Source organism: Hyalella azteca, unplaced genomic scaffold (assembly GCF_000764305.2).
Source record: "Hyalella azteca isolate HAZT.00-mixed unplaced genomic scaffold, Hazt_2.0.2 contig7050, whole genome shotgun sequence".
NCBI classification, from domain to species: domain Eukaryota; kingdom Metazoa; phylum Arthropoda; class Malacostraca; order Amphipoda; family Hyalellidae; genus Hyalella; species Hyalella azteca.
The window spans coordinates 92,018-108,070 of record NW_025937185.1 but is presented as its reverse complement, the minus strand read 5'-3'; the positions used below and the strand labels follow the sequence as shown (position 1 = coordinate 108,070).

The 16,053-nt window shown below is 37.5% G+C and overlaps 2 protein-coding genes and 1 long non-coding RNA gene across 3 annotated transcripts in view; all 3 read right to left on the bottom strand.

Moving 5' to 3' along the window:
• Positions 1–339: 339 nt before the first annotated feature.
• LOC108664819 lies at positions 340–3,890 on the bottom strand (the record flags this gene model as incomplete). The annotated part of the gene is given in 3 exon segments (XM_018151513.2): positions 340–2,602; positions 2,841–2,916; positions 3,839–3,890. Coding segments are annotated over 2 exon segments (2,337 nt in total), but the record flags the coding sequence as incomplete, so codon positions are not given.
• Positions 3,891–4,310: 420 nt separating this feature from the next.
• Positions 4,311–5,975, bottom strand: LOC125178094. The gene is made up of 2 exons (XR_007156789.1): positions 5,883–5,975; positions 4,311–5,227 (listed from the first exon to the last, which is right to left on the bottom strand). It is a non-coding gene; the product is annotated as an uncharacterized LOC125178094 (long non-coding RNA).
• A 749-nt stretch (positions 5,976–6,724) lies between these two features.
• Positions 6,725–16,053, bottom strand: part of LOC108664815 (trafficking protein particle complex subunit 11) — a gene marked incomplete in the record, with an annotated part of 15,420 nt that continues 6,091 nt past the window's right edge. The window contains 9 exon segments of the mRNA XM_018151510.2: positions 6,725–6,964; positions 7,558–7,731; positions 7,992–8,093; positions 8,300–8,466; positions 8,768–8,909; positions 10,040–10,124; positions 10,611–10,753; positions 14,225–14,365; positions 14,822–14,897. Of these exon segments, the coding sequence (XP_018006999.2) occupies positions 6,725–6,964; positions 7,558–7,731; positions 7,992–8,093; positions 8,300–8,466; positions 8,768–8,909; positions 10,040–10,124; positions 10,611–10,753; positions 14,225–14,365; positions 14,822–14,897 (1,270 nt within the window).

Sequence of the window (16,053 nt, the reverse complement as noted above, 5' to 3'; positions counted from 1 at the left end):
TAGGACTTTAAGGAAAAATTACACGCTCTCACCACGAATAGTGTAATTATAAAGCACCAAGTAAACAAAATCACGAAACTTGTACCAAATCAATTCACTGCAAGTGTTAAAGTTGAAAGTCAGGTTGATGACACATGTTCGCCTCCTTGCCCGACATATGGCATGACATTTTAATCACGTATTCAAGGCGCGTCTCCTTGTCGATAATTAAAGATGCTAGTCGCTTCTAAACTATGTACGAATAAGTGATCACGTTTTCGCAGGTACGAATACATGATTTTCTAATTTTGTGAGAGAATGATTGAGAAAACGAGGAAGTGAATAGAAAAATTTAGTCGAGCCGTCTTCCAAAAAGGTTGGTGTCCACAGCGTGAAGTTTTTGTGAATTAGTTCAGTAAACGGTGATATCGGAACACCAATTATGTACAGGGTATTATTCAGCGGCAGTGTCAAGGGCACGGCAAAATATGGGGCATGAGGTGGAGAATATCCGTACAAACCAATGCATTCGGCCAATAATGTCCAATTAAAAAAATCTGTGCTACTATTGAGAAGAAACGGAAAAACTAGGCTAACTTTGCCGTGCTGAGCAGTTTTGGCTAGGAAATTCGATTTGCAGGGATTTTCGGAATAAACTTCAGCGCTAGAAATTTCCTTGACTATTTTCTTCCTGTAATTTTCGCGGGTAAGTTGAATTAACGGAGTCATTTTAAGCGGAGGTCCCTGGTACAAAGTAACCTCTAGGCTATAAATATGATGAACCTGAGGTATCGTATTGATGCCAACTCCATAGTGCCTTGAACGCGCTACCTCTGGAAAGACACACTCCCTTCCCTTTGAAAAGGTATTCAAGAGCCACATATCATACAAGGCGACATCCCCCGTTAACATTTGCCTCGTGGCTGCTTCAAGAACTGCCCTGGTCACCATGAAACCCCAACCTGGTTGACGCTGCGCGCGGTACACACGTTTTGGGTCCTTGCCTGCAGGTAGGACTCCTCCGCTGCCCGTGGCGCACCAAAGGGAGGTGTCTGTGTCTAGGAGAGGCGCCGTGTATTGTAAATACCGTAGCCAATCTTTGGAAACCTCGACATCTTCATCAAGTAATGCAAAATATTTATAATCTGCTGAGTAATATTCCAAAGCCAGTTTAAAGGCCGATTTATAATAGTAGAAACTTTTTCCTAACGATGTAGCAGAAAGGCTCAGCAGTATCTCAAAGTCTGGCGTAATCTGATATGGAATTGTCAAAGAATTCAAAAGAAGAAGCACGTTTCTATTCACGCTGTTGTCGTTGAAAGATCTTCCGACCATTACCACCACGTTTTTCTTGTCAACACCTATAGACGAGAAGAGGTGAGTCAGAGTGTGTAGAATGTATTCTACACGAATTCCCGCCAGAACGACAATCGCGATTTTTGGTCCGGAATTTTCTTGGGGAGAATTGATGCGTTTTAGGAGTTCTGAGTGAAAAATATACGAACAGAACTCGCCCAGCCCCTCGCAGGAATCACAAAGTTTTTCTCTCATCTTCATTTGATCGGTGAAGAAATTCATGTTGTTGTTTGTAATTGGACTATGATTATTAAAATATCTGTGTATTTGCGGTTGCAGTGTAAGATTTCCACGCATGCGATGTTGTCCAGATCGACTTAATTTAGATTCAAAGGCGACAATTTTTTTATCTTCGAGAATTTGATTTTTATTGTGTTTGGCTTCATTATTTGCGAAGGAAAATATTTTATGAGCGAATAAGTCGCTCTTGTACTTGGCAGTTGACTCAATCAAGGTTCTACCTCCTACCACCCAGGCCCAAGTCCACATATTGGTGGTGGGAACCGTGTCGACAAACAGAGATCCCGATTCTTTCAGATATTTTTCAATAAACCATAGTCCAGGAACGCCTATCCTCCGTACGGTCAGCACCGCAATGCGTCCAGGTTGCAATTTTTCAAGCCACCATCGTAGATGAGCACCGAATGTAAAGTATTGCCAGGTCTGGAACACAACGTGTAATAATGTAGATCCGCTGGTTTCATGCAAAACTCGCAACACAATTCCATCAGATGAGGTGAAATTTTCCAAAGGCTGCCGTGTTTTCATGTCAATTACATCAGATAGGCGGTAGTTTCGAAAATGGCTATTTCTGTCAGACGCTTGTGGTTGATCCCAGTAATTATCTTGAGATAACAGAAAGCAGTCTAAAAATGTATCTCTGTCCAAATTATTTTCCTCTTTTAGGGACATCTGAGCTTTTATTGGATGCTCTAGATGGGTTGATGGAAAATTAATTGAAGTAATATTCGTTCTTCTTCCATTTCTAGTGTTAAAAGAAGTGCATTTACTGCCCGCGCAATGAACTGACTTATTTTGGATGACATCGTTCAGTTTAATTTCCCATAATTTACCAGGCGTTGAGATGGTTTTCGCGGAGGAAGTGTAATCCATGACACTTTTACCATTCTTCGTATGCTTGTAAATACCAGGGCGCCATGCGTATTGGTTTAACAAATCCATTCTTGATTGCATCTTGTGCTCGACGATCTCGTAGACGGAGTCGCCTCCTCTGAGGCTGGACCAGAGGCACATGTCACCTGAGATTCTGCACGAAAAATTGGCCAATATTTAGTGTTAAGTCATTACTGAGACACTTCAGGCGTTTTAAGATTTCATCGCGCGAGTGAAGAACTCACATTTTATTGAACAAGGTATTAAAACATTAGGTAATAGTGATTCTGTAATCGTAATCATCTCATAAACTTCTGAATATTAACGTAAAATAAGACCATATGAAAATGTGGAGCTCTTTCGTCACTAGCAAAGTAAGAACAAACACACACCTGTTCGATGACTCGCAGTGCTGCCAAGCTAAGACGCACATCAGCCAAAATATTACGTTCACTCTTATTGCCATCTCTGAAACACAATATATTTTAGCAAGTTGTTCATCTCAATGAATAAACTGACTAGCTAAGCCAAGTAGCAGAAAAAAATTGCACGACAAGTATCCATCATCGATGAATTTCTCTATTGACTTAACCCTCCTCTGGAAACATAACTTTTAACTTAAATTATACGTAAACTATTGAGTTTAGCAACCTGAGGACGTTTGTACGCAACAGAGAACATATTAAAGTTGTCGTACGTGGCGGCAACCATCACTGCAAGTTATTTTGCGCCCACTAACGTCGTATACTTTTAGGGTAGGCTTGTGACAATTTTGCTCCGGTCACAGTGTCACTCATGTCAGGCGGTAGAGGGTAAAGTTCATTATCGTATTTTGATAGGATGTTTGTAATCTTTTCTCTTCTCATCGGCAAAAAATATTTGTTATTCATGTTTTTGGGCTTTTAGATTGGAACTGAATACATATTAAAAGTCATTATTAGTTCCTATAACAACATCGATCAACACTTATTAGTACGATAGAATAAAGACTTCCCTCTATGCGATTTAGCCCTGAGGAAAGTTATAACATCACAGAACGCAACTTCGGTTAGTTTAAAAACGTTACTTTAACTCACTCATAAGCTGAGGTACAATATTTCAGCTGATAAACTCAACATAAGCTGATAAACTCAACATAAGCTGATAAACTCAACATAAGCTGATAAACTCAACATAAGCTGATAAACTCAATATATTCTAATTAATTTCATGTAGTCTGATTAACTTAATATGTTCTGCTTTTCTCAATAATATGTTCTGAATTTCTCAATATAGTCCAATTAACTCAATATTTTGTGATTTACTCCATATAATCTGATTAACTCAATATATTTTGATTAACTCAATATAGTCAAAAACACAATATTTTGCGACCACAGCGTTCACGCACTTCAGTCCAGTCTCAGCTATGAAGGTCCAGCACAGCCCAGCTGAGAGCCACAAGCCTCCTGCAGTAACATCCTACTTAGGAAAATCCTTTTTTTTTCATCTACCTCCGGCAAATTTGAGAATTATATTTAAGTTTTCCTCGTGTATTTTTTTCCTCATGAAAGCGATCGCCGAGTCGACCAGGAAAACTAGCACCGAAAATAGCATAACATGTCCCTGCACCAGTCATATTTTGGATAATTTAATTAGAGATATGATAAAAATAGAAACTAGCATACATGGAACATGAAAACAGAGATATTTATTAAAGGAATTTTTATCTATTTAACGAACATGAAAATTCATGCAGTTTTTCGGCAGCCAAGCTACGTGTGTATAAAAACTTTGTTTGGACACATAAAATGGATGGGACATTTTTTGTATGTTTGTAAAAACTTCAAGATAGAATAGGATATAACAAGAAAAAAGTTGAGGATAAATTGCACATAAATATATTTGTAAATCGCTGACACACAGAAAATACGTAAGAAACACAAAATTATTTCAGTATTGTAATTAACGGAAATATACAATAACAAATTACAAAATCACAATCGCGACAAAGAGCCTTAATTGTAAAAGTAGGAAATAAAATAAATAATGCATATGGCAGAAAAAATTCATAAAATACATATTCATTTCTGATAGATATTTTTAGCTTCATAGTGATTACAAAAACAGACGCACTTTAAATTCAGAAACTGTACAATGAACTTAAATTTACATGAGTAAACGAAGTAATAACATTATCACAAAACCAAAACCTTCAAGCTTAATATTCTATTGAATATATACGGTATTACTAGGCAGAGAAGATGACAACTTCACAAACTATTCAAATTTCCAAAATATGCGAAAACTCAATGGAAAATAAATGGCAGCTGAGAAATACTGAAACAACATTTGTCGACCGAAACTACAGCACAGAAATTTAAAATATTTTATCACATATTTCAATAATATTATTCCATTTTTTGACTGCTGTTGCATGAAATTAATCGTATTAATAACAAAGTAGCGTTGAAAGTATGAAAAAATATACCAACTCCAAGCAAACAAGTGGTACATTCGTAATTTCCCGATTACATTCTCCTGGAATATTACCACAATATACGGCTGTTATCCTTCCGGCCGGCGCAATGAGAGCCAGAATTGTTGAGTAGAACACTTCGTTGAAGTGCGAAAACAATGTTTGGTCTTGACTAAATAACTTTCCAGGTTCACAAAACAAGAGTTTTCATGTTAACGATAGTCATATAGTTGCGGAAGAACCTCATCCGCAGTCTGGAATCCAGCGACGGGATGAACTTCATCCGCAGTCAACGTTGTGATCATCACGCGGTCAGAGCGGCTGCAATATATGAGACGAAATACTATATTATAACATATATTATCCATTATACAGAGAACAAAATTTATTACAAACGTACAGTTCTCATTCTCAAGCATTGGAACTTAGAGGGATCTCAAAGAATTGCACAATATTCTGGTGCATCTTTAGGAGCTCGAGTATAAAGCCGTAAAACGTTAACACGTTAAAATGCCAGAACAGGTTAACATTAAAATAAAGGTTGATGATAACTGCTAATCTGAATTTAGAATAACATTAAGGTGAACCATAAAATTAGTGACGGAGAACCAAACGCTACCTTTACTTAATTTGTACAAATAATTTTCGTCAAATATTCAGAAATGCGGCGTTTGCAATACATTCCTCTTCTTAACAAACGATGTAAACTTAGATATCCAATATCCTCATTTGGCAACGCGAAAAACCTAGTACTTTCAGCAAATTCCAAAAAAATAAACATTTACTTATAATTTCGACAAGAGTTTATTTAAGAATTCAAAGGTTCAAATTCTGTAGGAAGGACAAACAAGACAGGAATTTTCTACAATGAGAAAGTCTGAGAAATTTGAGAAATTAATTCATGGTTGAAGCCTAGCTCGTGAACAAAATAAAATGCAATTTTTAATAAAACACAAATAAATATTTCTTAATGCACCTTAACAAGAAGATGTGATGGCAGGGATTTACTGAAGGCGACGGCAACGGGCGTCTGTTGTCGGCCGGCGGCAGGTTTGTTCTCAACCACAACAGAGAGTGTGAACGTAAGTACTTACGCTCTATTTTCTTGTCTATGATTGGTGGATTTTGCTTGAAAGGCCGTCAACGATTGGCTGATGAACTTACGATCTCTCAACTTTTTTTGAAAGTATAGGCCCAAGTCACCGAGCAACACACGTCACGTCAGATTTAAACACAAGAGCATAGATTTACCCCGATCTGAACTGGAGGTTATGAAGGCTTTCTCTTGTTATAAAGAGAAAGCACCTGCATAAGGGTCAAAGAGAAAACACCTGCTTTAGGGTCATAGAGAGAAATCACCTGCTGAAGGCTCATAGAAAGAAAGCACCTGCTAGAAGCTCATAGAGTGAAAGCACCAGCTGAAGGCTCATAGAGAGAAAGCACCAGCTGAAGGCTCATAGAGAGAAAGCACCAGCTGAAGGCTCATAGAGAGAAAGCACCACCTGAAGGCTCATAGAGAGAAAGCACCACCTGAAGGCTCATAGAGAGAAAGCACCTGCTGAAGGCTCATAGAGAGAAAGCACCACCTGAAGGCTCATAGAGAGAAAGCACCTGCTGGAGGCTCATAGAGAGAAAGCGCCTGCTAGATGCTCATAGAGAGAAAGCACCTGCTGAAGGCTCATAGAGAGAAAGCGCCTGCTAGATGCTCATAGAGAGAAAGCGCCTACTGAAGGCTCATAGAGAGAAAGCGCCTGCTGGAGGCTCATAGAGAGAAAGCGCCTGCTGGAGGCTCATAGAGAGAAAGCACCTGCTGAAGGCTCATAGAGAGAAAGCACCTGCTGAAGGCTCATAGAGAGAAAGCACCTGCTGAAGGCTCATAGAGAGAAAGCACCTGCTCCAGTGCAGGAGGAAGTGGCCCAACTGCAGCTGAGGAGTGCTACAGGCTGCCACCTGCAGACAGAAGCAGTCACTCGCCGCCTCGCCTGCAGACAGGCTGCATGCAGAGATGACGCCGCTGCAGCTGCTGCTGCCTTCGCCGTAAGACTCCACACCAGAACTCTGCAGCGAAAAGCGCATACAATTTATTGGAAGCATTATCTTATTAATTATATTCACAGTAACAATTTGGTCTCTAATGATTCACTGAAACATATAATTAATCACAACGAGACGCACTATTTAGTCCCGGTTAAGTTGACCCGAGCAATTCAAAAATACTATGTACAAATAATGAACAATAAATAAGTTCTACCTAAATACGAAGTACAAGTTGCCAGTACAATCGTGTTCCTCGAATCGTAGCATAAGCTGTATGCTTCTATACAAACACAATTAAATTGTTTTGCTAGGTTTAAAAACACAATTGAAAGGGCATAGTTGCTCAGTGGTTGCAGTTCAGAGTACGGTACTAAGAATGGAGCAGAAAGTTGTGGATTCATTCCCAGCTACCTGCGATATTTTTGCTCTCATCGGCAAGGAGGACGGGCAGTTAAGCCCAGTCAAATATAATCAGTGAGTTGCATATTCGAAACCTGAAACAATCTGTGAAAATTCTACGTGGTTCATAATCAACGACAGGCCTAATGACCTAATCACTTTAACCCCGCTGTTAATATTATGAATGATTCACATGAAACACTAGAGTGACTAACGAGCATGAGTTTGGAGGAGTGTAGCGTGACGGGCACGTGTGATGAGCATGACACGCGTGCGTTGATCAGGAAGGGCTGCTGCAGGCGCACTGTTGTAGCTGCAGATGTTGTTTGTGGTTGCAGGTGCTGCTGCTGCATGGCAGGATACTGCAGGCTCTCGCACGATAATTCTACCTGTCACCACATCGTTGGCGATTATTATTAGGTACTATCAGTTCATTAATTAATTATAAAATAAATTAATCATTAGGTCTCAGTCTCAGTACCTACAGTTTTGCTAGTCCAATGTATGACATTTTGATCCCAAGAAGCATTGTTTCTTGCTCCGTCATGAGCTAAGATTAAATAAAATATCAAATACAGTGACCAATATGAGCACAATAAGCCTATTAGTATCTGATCATTGAACTCGTAATCTATATCACAATACTCACGACGAAGGGCACTGCAGCAGTGACAGTGAGGGCCGTGCAGTGCACTGCAGGACACTGCACCCACTGCTCCGCAGCCACTTCCACTGACTTACAGCACTTCAACTGCATGGGAGAATGAGTAATGTTAGCATATAGGCTTCGCTGTCACGATGTCAGAGTTGATGCTAACGTATTGTAGTTACTTCAATACAGGTAAAAAAATACAAAAATGAAATCACATTACTTGTGTGTGCGCCATTAAGTTCTCAACTTGAATATTCGAACTAAAATGTCCAGCAACTTATTTTAACTTATTTAAAAAATCTCACGACGAGGGAGAAGTGTCGAGTAGCAGCTGTAAGGGAGCGCACTAGCAGCTTGTGTCGCATCTGCTGCCCAGGCTGCAGCTCGTCTGCAAGAGCAATGTTCTGCACAGCAGCACCGCAGCTGTCACTTGGTGCTGCACTGCTGCTGCTGCCGCAGCTGCTAACTCGAGCTGAAACGTTAACGGTAATTAACAACAAAAACATTAGCTTTTATTGATGACTAAGGAGAGCTAAATCCTTCAAAACTCGAATTCATTAACTCAACATAATAATTTTTTCGAGTATTTAATAAGTGCATGTTGTCTCAAGTACAAGTGAAGTCGAACTCCACGTGTTACTAATCAAATTATCATTAAAACTCCAACTTTCAAATATAGATAAATGAACAATGCAATATACATTGAAATGAACTATGAAATATAGTTAATAATAAAAAAAAGTCATGTAGTTGTCTGTAGTTTGTTGCCTGACTTGTAGCCTCAAGCGCGGCTTGCACGGGCCGCTGCAGGCTCAGCGAGAGCCGGACGTCGGTGAGCGGCCGCGGCTCACAACACGTCACCAACACGTCGACGACGAGCCACTCCCACACCAGCGCCTGCTTGTCGTACTTAACCTGCAGTAAGTAGTAAGTTTTCAAACGCTCCATAAAAATCTTCATCTTAATCATGAACTTCTGGCGTCAGAAATGAGACGTTGCAGTTGGGATTGATTGCTGGGACGTACAATTAGAAAAATATATGGGTCATCTATAGCTAATGGAATCTGTTGTGAGGGATAGGATTATCGATCACTTGACTGCTCACCATCTCATATCAGATTGTCAACATGGTTTTATTGCCGGCAGATCCGATGACATCGTTGGCGCTCCAAGTATGAACGCGTTCAAGAACAGACTAGATAAAGCTATGGAAAAATATATGTTCAGATTTGAAATGCCTAGCTCCTTATCGAACCCAGTGGAAGTCTAGTAGCTACTTCAAACTATCGCCAGTCATGAAAATATCCGGGCAAATAACATGATATTAGATCTTCTGTGAACAAGGCACGAAAAGGAAAAGAATCGGCGACAGGCCACATCAGGCCTACACTTCAGCGCCGACATCACTATGTTATGTTATGTTATCTTGTACAAAAGATATTGACACATTTTCTCACAGATATCACGAGCAGAAGTAGCATTTATACGCCCTTCTACTTTGCTAAACTGGGTCAGGATGACCCACTCAAAAACTAAAATTTTCATTCATTTCTCTGATTGTGACGTATTAGGTTAAGTATAGAGATCTCAATATGGAATGTTTATAAAGTATTCAAGTGTTAACACTTTTTTTGAAGTATTGGGGTTTGGTAACGAATAATCGGTCAGCATAATATACATCTTTTCTGCTTTTGCCCAGATGAAATAAAATAGAATTTTTGGTTATACGAGCGGTGTCGCAACACAGTTGAATGATATTATGTATAAGCATGGCAGGAGAAATGTATTGAAATCTCTTGTTATATATGTGTAATGTCTAAGCATGAGAATAAGATTTTAAAAAGAGATCAGGAACAGATGGAGTTTACACCAAGCAGTTATCAGAATAATAGACATTATTGCAAAGCAAACATAAATCAAGGTCTCCCAAAAAGCTTGGGTTTTAAGTGCAGTTTATTTGACATCCAACAGGTGATACAGTGAGTTGTTTGGCGTGTTCTTCTCTTTTAATTTCTTAATAAATCCAACAGGTATAAAGAGAATACCTCGACATCGATGAGAGGTTCAGGCTTCTCAACTTTGATGAAGGTCTTGGGCGAGAGGGTGTCAAAACTTGGGTTCTTCAACACTCTGGAAAATAATATTATTTAATAAATAATATTAATAACAATTAATAAATAATGAACAATTGAAAAATAAAATAAGTGTTCATTTTAATATGCAAGCAGAAAACAGAAACTCAAGACAAGAAAAACTAGAAGATAGCATTCGAAATTGGAAGCCAAAGTTCTTAACTTCAAAACTTGTTTTAACAAAACTCCTCATAGGTGCAATATAAGCTAAGAATTTTTAAAATAACTCATTCAATCGTACTTCAACAATACTCTTAATAAGCACAATAAATTTGAAAACTTTGTACTATGATTCATTCAAGTTTATTGTAACAATACAAACAATATTCAGAATAAATGCTAAATAATTTTACTCGAACTCGTTCAATCGTACATCAAAAATACTCTTAATAAGCACAATAAATTCTAAAATTTTGTACTAAGATTCGATCAAGTTATTGTAACAGTACAAACAATATTCAGAATAAATGGTAAATAATTTTACAAGAACTCAGAATGGTGAGGCGTGTGGGAGGAAGCAGCAGCCGCTGCCCCAGCGCCGGGCCACGAGAGACGCACGGCAGCGCCACCGCCGCGCCACGGGCTGCCGTCTGCGCTGCCATCGAGACAGCAGCTCACAGACGCGATCTGAGCCACGGCAGGCAGAAATTAGTGTGATATTACACAATATACTCAAGAATATCTTACTTTTTAAAGATACAAAGAAATAAGTATGACATTAAGCAAGATACTTAGTATTGTAAGCTTATGCAAGATCTACAGTATTTTAATTTTATGCAAATTACACAGAAATTATTATAATCTTACATAAAATACTCAGGAATATCTTAGCTTTTTATGATATAAAGAAATAAGTATGATATTAAGCAAGATACTTAGCATTGTAAGCTTAGGCAAGATCCGCAGTATTTTAATCTTAGGCAAATTACACAGAAATGATTATAATCTTACACAAAATAATCCGGAATATCTGTACTTTTTAAGATACACAGGAATAAGTACCTATGGCATTAAGCAAGATACAGAGTATTGTAAACTTAGGCAACATCTACAGTATTTAATAATTAAATCTTAGGCAAATTTCGCAGAAATGATTATAGTCTTATGCTAGATACTCAGAGGTAGGTAATCATGGCAAACGTAATCAACAGGACAAAGGTTGTTCTGGATTGAACGAGGCAGGCTAATCATTTTCATGAAGTACGCCGAGAGGTAAATAGGTGAAGTCATCACATTTTTCATGTCTTGTATATTTGGCGTCGGAATCAATCACTTGGAATTTCATATAATATATGGTGAGTCATAAATCTTATTATATCTTAGTTTTTGTCATTCGTGTTAAGAACTGAGTGAAAAGATCGAATAGCTAAGATAAAAATCAAATAAATAAAAACTCATGAGTAAAATTAGACTTAAGAAGACCTAAATACCTGCAAAAAATAACTATAAATACTATAATAATATACAGACAAAGTATCTACGCAAAAATTAATATAATTTGAAAACTTCAACACAACATCGCAATGAAAAATCTTTGAATGATTCAAGCATTTCATACAAAGTCATACATAAAGACAAACAATATTTTACTCTCACCTGCACTTTGGAGTTAGCGTGCGGCTCAAGCACGACCGTGAAGTCCCGGACGCGGATGAGTTCCAAAAAATTATTCCTGTTGGAAAATGTCCAGTGAGATTTAAAATTTGAATATTCCTCTAATGTATTAAACGGAAATGATTGTAGAAGAAAAGTTTTAGTAGTACACAGCACAGGACTATGTATAGTGCATTCTGAACAAGTTGCGGCTTAGAATACGTGTAAGAGTGGTTGCTAATTGAGAGTACAAACAGTCGTAAGATGGAACGGTTTTAATCTTTACTAAATCTTGAATTTGTAAAATTGCCTTGTATCTACAGGAAGCAAACAGGTTTCAATAGAAATAAATTAGTGATTTTTGAGTAATGATTCAGAAATGCGACGTCGCGGTTGGGATTGCGTTGCCGGGACGTACATATTGACACACTTTCTCACAGATATTACGAGCAGGAGTAGCATTGATATTTACTTCTACTGGGCGAAACTGGCTCAGGATGACCCACTTATGGGTAGAAATTTTCACTCATTTCTCTGATTGTAACGTATTAAGTTAAGTATAGAGGGCTCAATATGAAACGTTTATAAAGTATTCAAGTGATAAAATTTTCTTGAATTATTGGGGTTGGGTAATGAATAATTGGTCAGCATAATATATACGACTTTTTTTGCTTCTGTCCAGTTGAAATCGAATAGAATTTTTAATCATACGAGCGGTGCCGCAACACAGCAGAATGATATGATGTATAAGCATGGCAGGGGAAATGTATAGAAATCTCTTCATATACAAATGTTATGTCTATGCATGAGAACAAGATTTTAAAAGAAATCAGGAATAGACGGAGTTAACACCGAGCAGTTATCAGAATAACAGACACTATAGCAAAGCAAACATAAGTCAAGGTCTCACAAGAAGCTTTGATTTAAAGTGCAGTTTATTTAAACTCCAACAGGTAATATGTTGAATTGCTTTGCTTGTTGGTTGTTTTTAATTTTTCTTAGAAATCAAAGAGGTATGAAGAGCAAACCTCGACATCGATGAGAGGTTCAGGCTTCTCAACTTTGATGAAGGTCTTGGGCGAGAGGGTGTCAAAACTTGGGTTCTTCAACACTCTGAAAAATAATTCACAATTTAGTATTAGTTATAGTATACAAGCAGAAAACAGAAACTCAAGACAATGAAAACAAGAAGATAGCATTCGAAATTTGAAGTCAAAGTACTTAACTCCGAAACTTGTCTTAACAAAACTCTTAATAAGTACAACAAATGCTAAGAATTTTTACGAGAGCTCATGCAATCGTACTTCAACAACACTGCTAATAACCACAATAAATTCAAAAACTTTGTACAAAAACTCGTTCAAGCTAATTGAAACAATACAAGTAATAATCAGAATAAATGCTAAATAATTTTACAAGAATTCAGAATGATGAGGCGTGTGGGAGGAAGCAGCAGCCGCTGCCCCAGCGCCCGGCCACGAGAGACGCACGGCAGCGCCACCGCCGCGCCACGGGCTGCCGTCTGCGCTGCCGTCGAGGCAGCAGCTCACTGACGCGATCTGAAGTACGACAGTCAGAAATTAGTATGATCTAAACAAGATACTCAAGAATGTCTTAATTTTTATAGATACAAAGAAATAAGTATGATATTAAGCAAGATACTTAGTATTGTAAGCTTAGGTAAGATCTTCAGTATTTTAATCTTAGGCAACTTATACAAAAATGATTATAATATTGCGCAATATACTCAGGAATATCTTAATTTTTCAAGATATAAAGAAATAAGTATGATATTAAGCAGGATACTTAGCATTGTAAGCTTAAGCAAGATCTTCAGTATTTTAATCTTAAGTAACTTATACAAAAATGATTATAATATTGCGCAATATACTCAGGAATATCTTAATTTTTCAATAGACAAAGAAATAAGTATGATATTCAGCAAGATACTTAGTATTGTAAGCTTAGGCAAGGTCTTCAGTATTTTGTAATCTTACGCAAATTATACAAAAATCATTATAATCTTACACAAGATAAGATACTCAGAAGTAAAGGGTTGTTCTCAAAGGTTGTTCTGGATTAAACTAGGCAGGCTAATCATTTTCATGCAACAAGCCGAGAGGTAAATAGGCGAAGTCGTCACATTTTTCATGTCTTGTATATTTGGCGTTCGGCATCACTGGGAGCTTCATATAACATATGGTGAGTCGTAAATCTTATCAGTACAAAGTTGGACCGGGTTAGAGTTGAATATAAAGCCACCAGTTACAAAGTGCATCAACTAGAGTTACCAATATTAATTCTCATTTAGATGATAATTTGAAACTTGGTAATGTTATGATAATATTGGCGTTAAGAAATTCGCTACATTCTGCGTAGGAACACCGACAATTGAGTTCGCTCTACACGCATTAGTGGTAGAAAATTAAAGTTATTGATACTATCAATTGAAATCTTATTCCAGGTTTGGCACAAAAGAGTAATAGTTTTGAAGTGAAGGCACACCTTGAAGCCGTCATAGGGTGAGACGAGAGGCTCGAGCGTGAAAGGAAAGTCAAGCTTCAGAACTTCTCTGCTGATCAAATCAACGTAGCTTTCCTTGCGCAGCAACATCTGCTTCTCAGCTGCAGCTGCTTCGTGTTCTGGCTGCAACAATTCAACAATTTTAATTCATAGCTCCTAGGTTAATATCTTAGCTGATATCTTAGTTTTTGTCATTCGTGTTAAGAACTGAGTGAAAAGATCGAATAGCTAAGATAAAAATCAAATAAATAAAAACTTATGAGTAAAATTAACTTCAAGAAGACCTAAATACCTGCCAAAAAATAATAATAGATACTAATAATAATAATAATAGATACTATAATAACATCCAGACAAAGTTTCTTACAAAAAAAATTAATATAATTTGAAAACTTCAACACAACACCGCATTGAAAAATCTTTCAATGAGTCGAATATTTCATACAAAGTCATACATGAAGACTTCAACAGCACTGCAATGAAAAATCTTTGACTGAGTCAAACATTTGATACAAAATCATATATGAAGACAAACAATATTATACAATATTATACAAAATTATACAAACAATATCTCACTTGCACTTTGGAGTTGGCGTGCGGCTCAAGCACGACCGTGAAGTCCCGGACGCGGATGAGTTCCAAAAAATTATTCCTGTTGGAAAATGCCCAATGAGATTTAAAATTTGAATATTTCTCTAGATGTATTTAACCGAAATGACTGTAGGAGAAAAGTTTTAGTAGTACACAGCACAGATATAGGTGTAGTGCATTCTGAACAAGATGCGGCTTAGAATACGTATAAGAGTGGCTGGTAATTGCGAGAGCAAACAGTCATAAGAAGATGGTACGGTTTTAATCTTTAGTAAATCTTGAACTTGTAAAATTGTCTTGTATCTTCAGGAAGCAAAGAGGTTTAAATAGAAATAAATTAGTGATTTTTAAGTAATGATTACCAGCCCCCATTACTGGCCAATCTTTTACAGCGCATGAGGTGATATTCAACGCGTTCAGGTATTTAAAGGCAGGGGATAGGAGGAGTGAGAGTAGGGGCGACTAGATGTTATAGGAGGGGGCGGAAGAGTAGGTAGTAGTGGGTTTCTAGTAGCGCTGCACTTTAGAAACTGGGGAGGAAGAGGCAGCGTAGGGGTTACTTGATGAATAGGCAGGGGAGGAAGAGGCAAAGGGAGGGAACGTGCAGCTTAAGGGATGAAGGGCAGTAGTATGGAATCTTTAATGGATAAAATCTATTGTACCAGATATGAAAATATAAATATGGAATCTTTAATGGATAAAATCTATTGTACCAGATATGAAAACATAAATATGGAGTCATTAATGGATAAAATCTATTATACTGGATATGAGAACATAAATATGGAATCATTAATGCATAAAATCTATTGTACTGGATATGAGAACATAAATATGGAATCATTAATGCATAAAATCTATTATACTGGATATGAGAACATAAATATGGAATCATTAATGCATAAAATCTATTATACTGTATATGATAACATAAATATGGAATCATTAATGCATAAAATCTATTATACTGGATATGATAACATAAATATGGAATCATTAATGAATAAAATCTATTATACTGGATATGATAACATAAATATGGAAAGATGTGTATAAGAGACAGGCTGAAGGCTCATAGAGAGAAAGCACCTGCTAGAGGATCATAGAGAGAAAGCACCAGCTGAAGGCTCATAGAGAGAAAGCACCTGCTGAAGGCTCATAGAGAGAAAGCGCCTGCTGAAGGCTCATAGAGAGAAAGCACCTGCTGAAGGCTCATA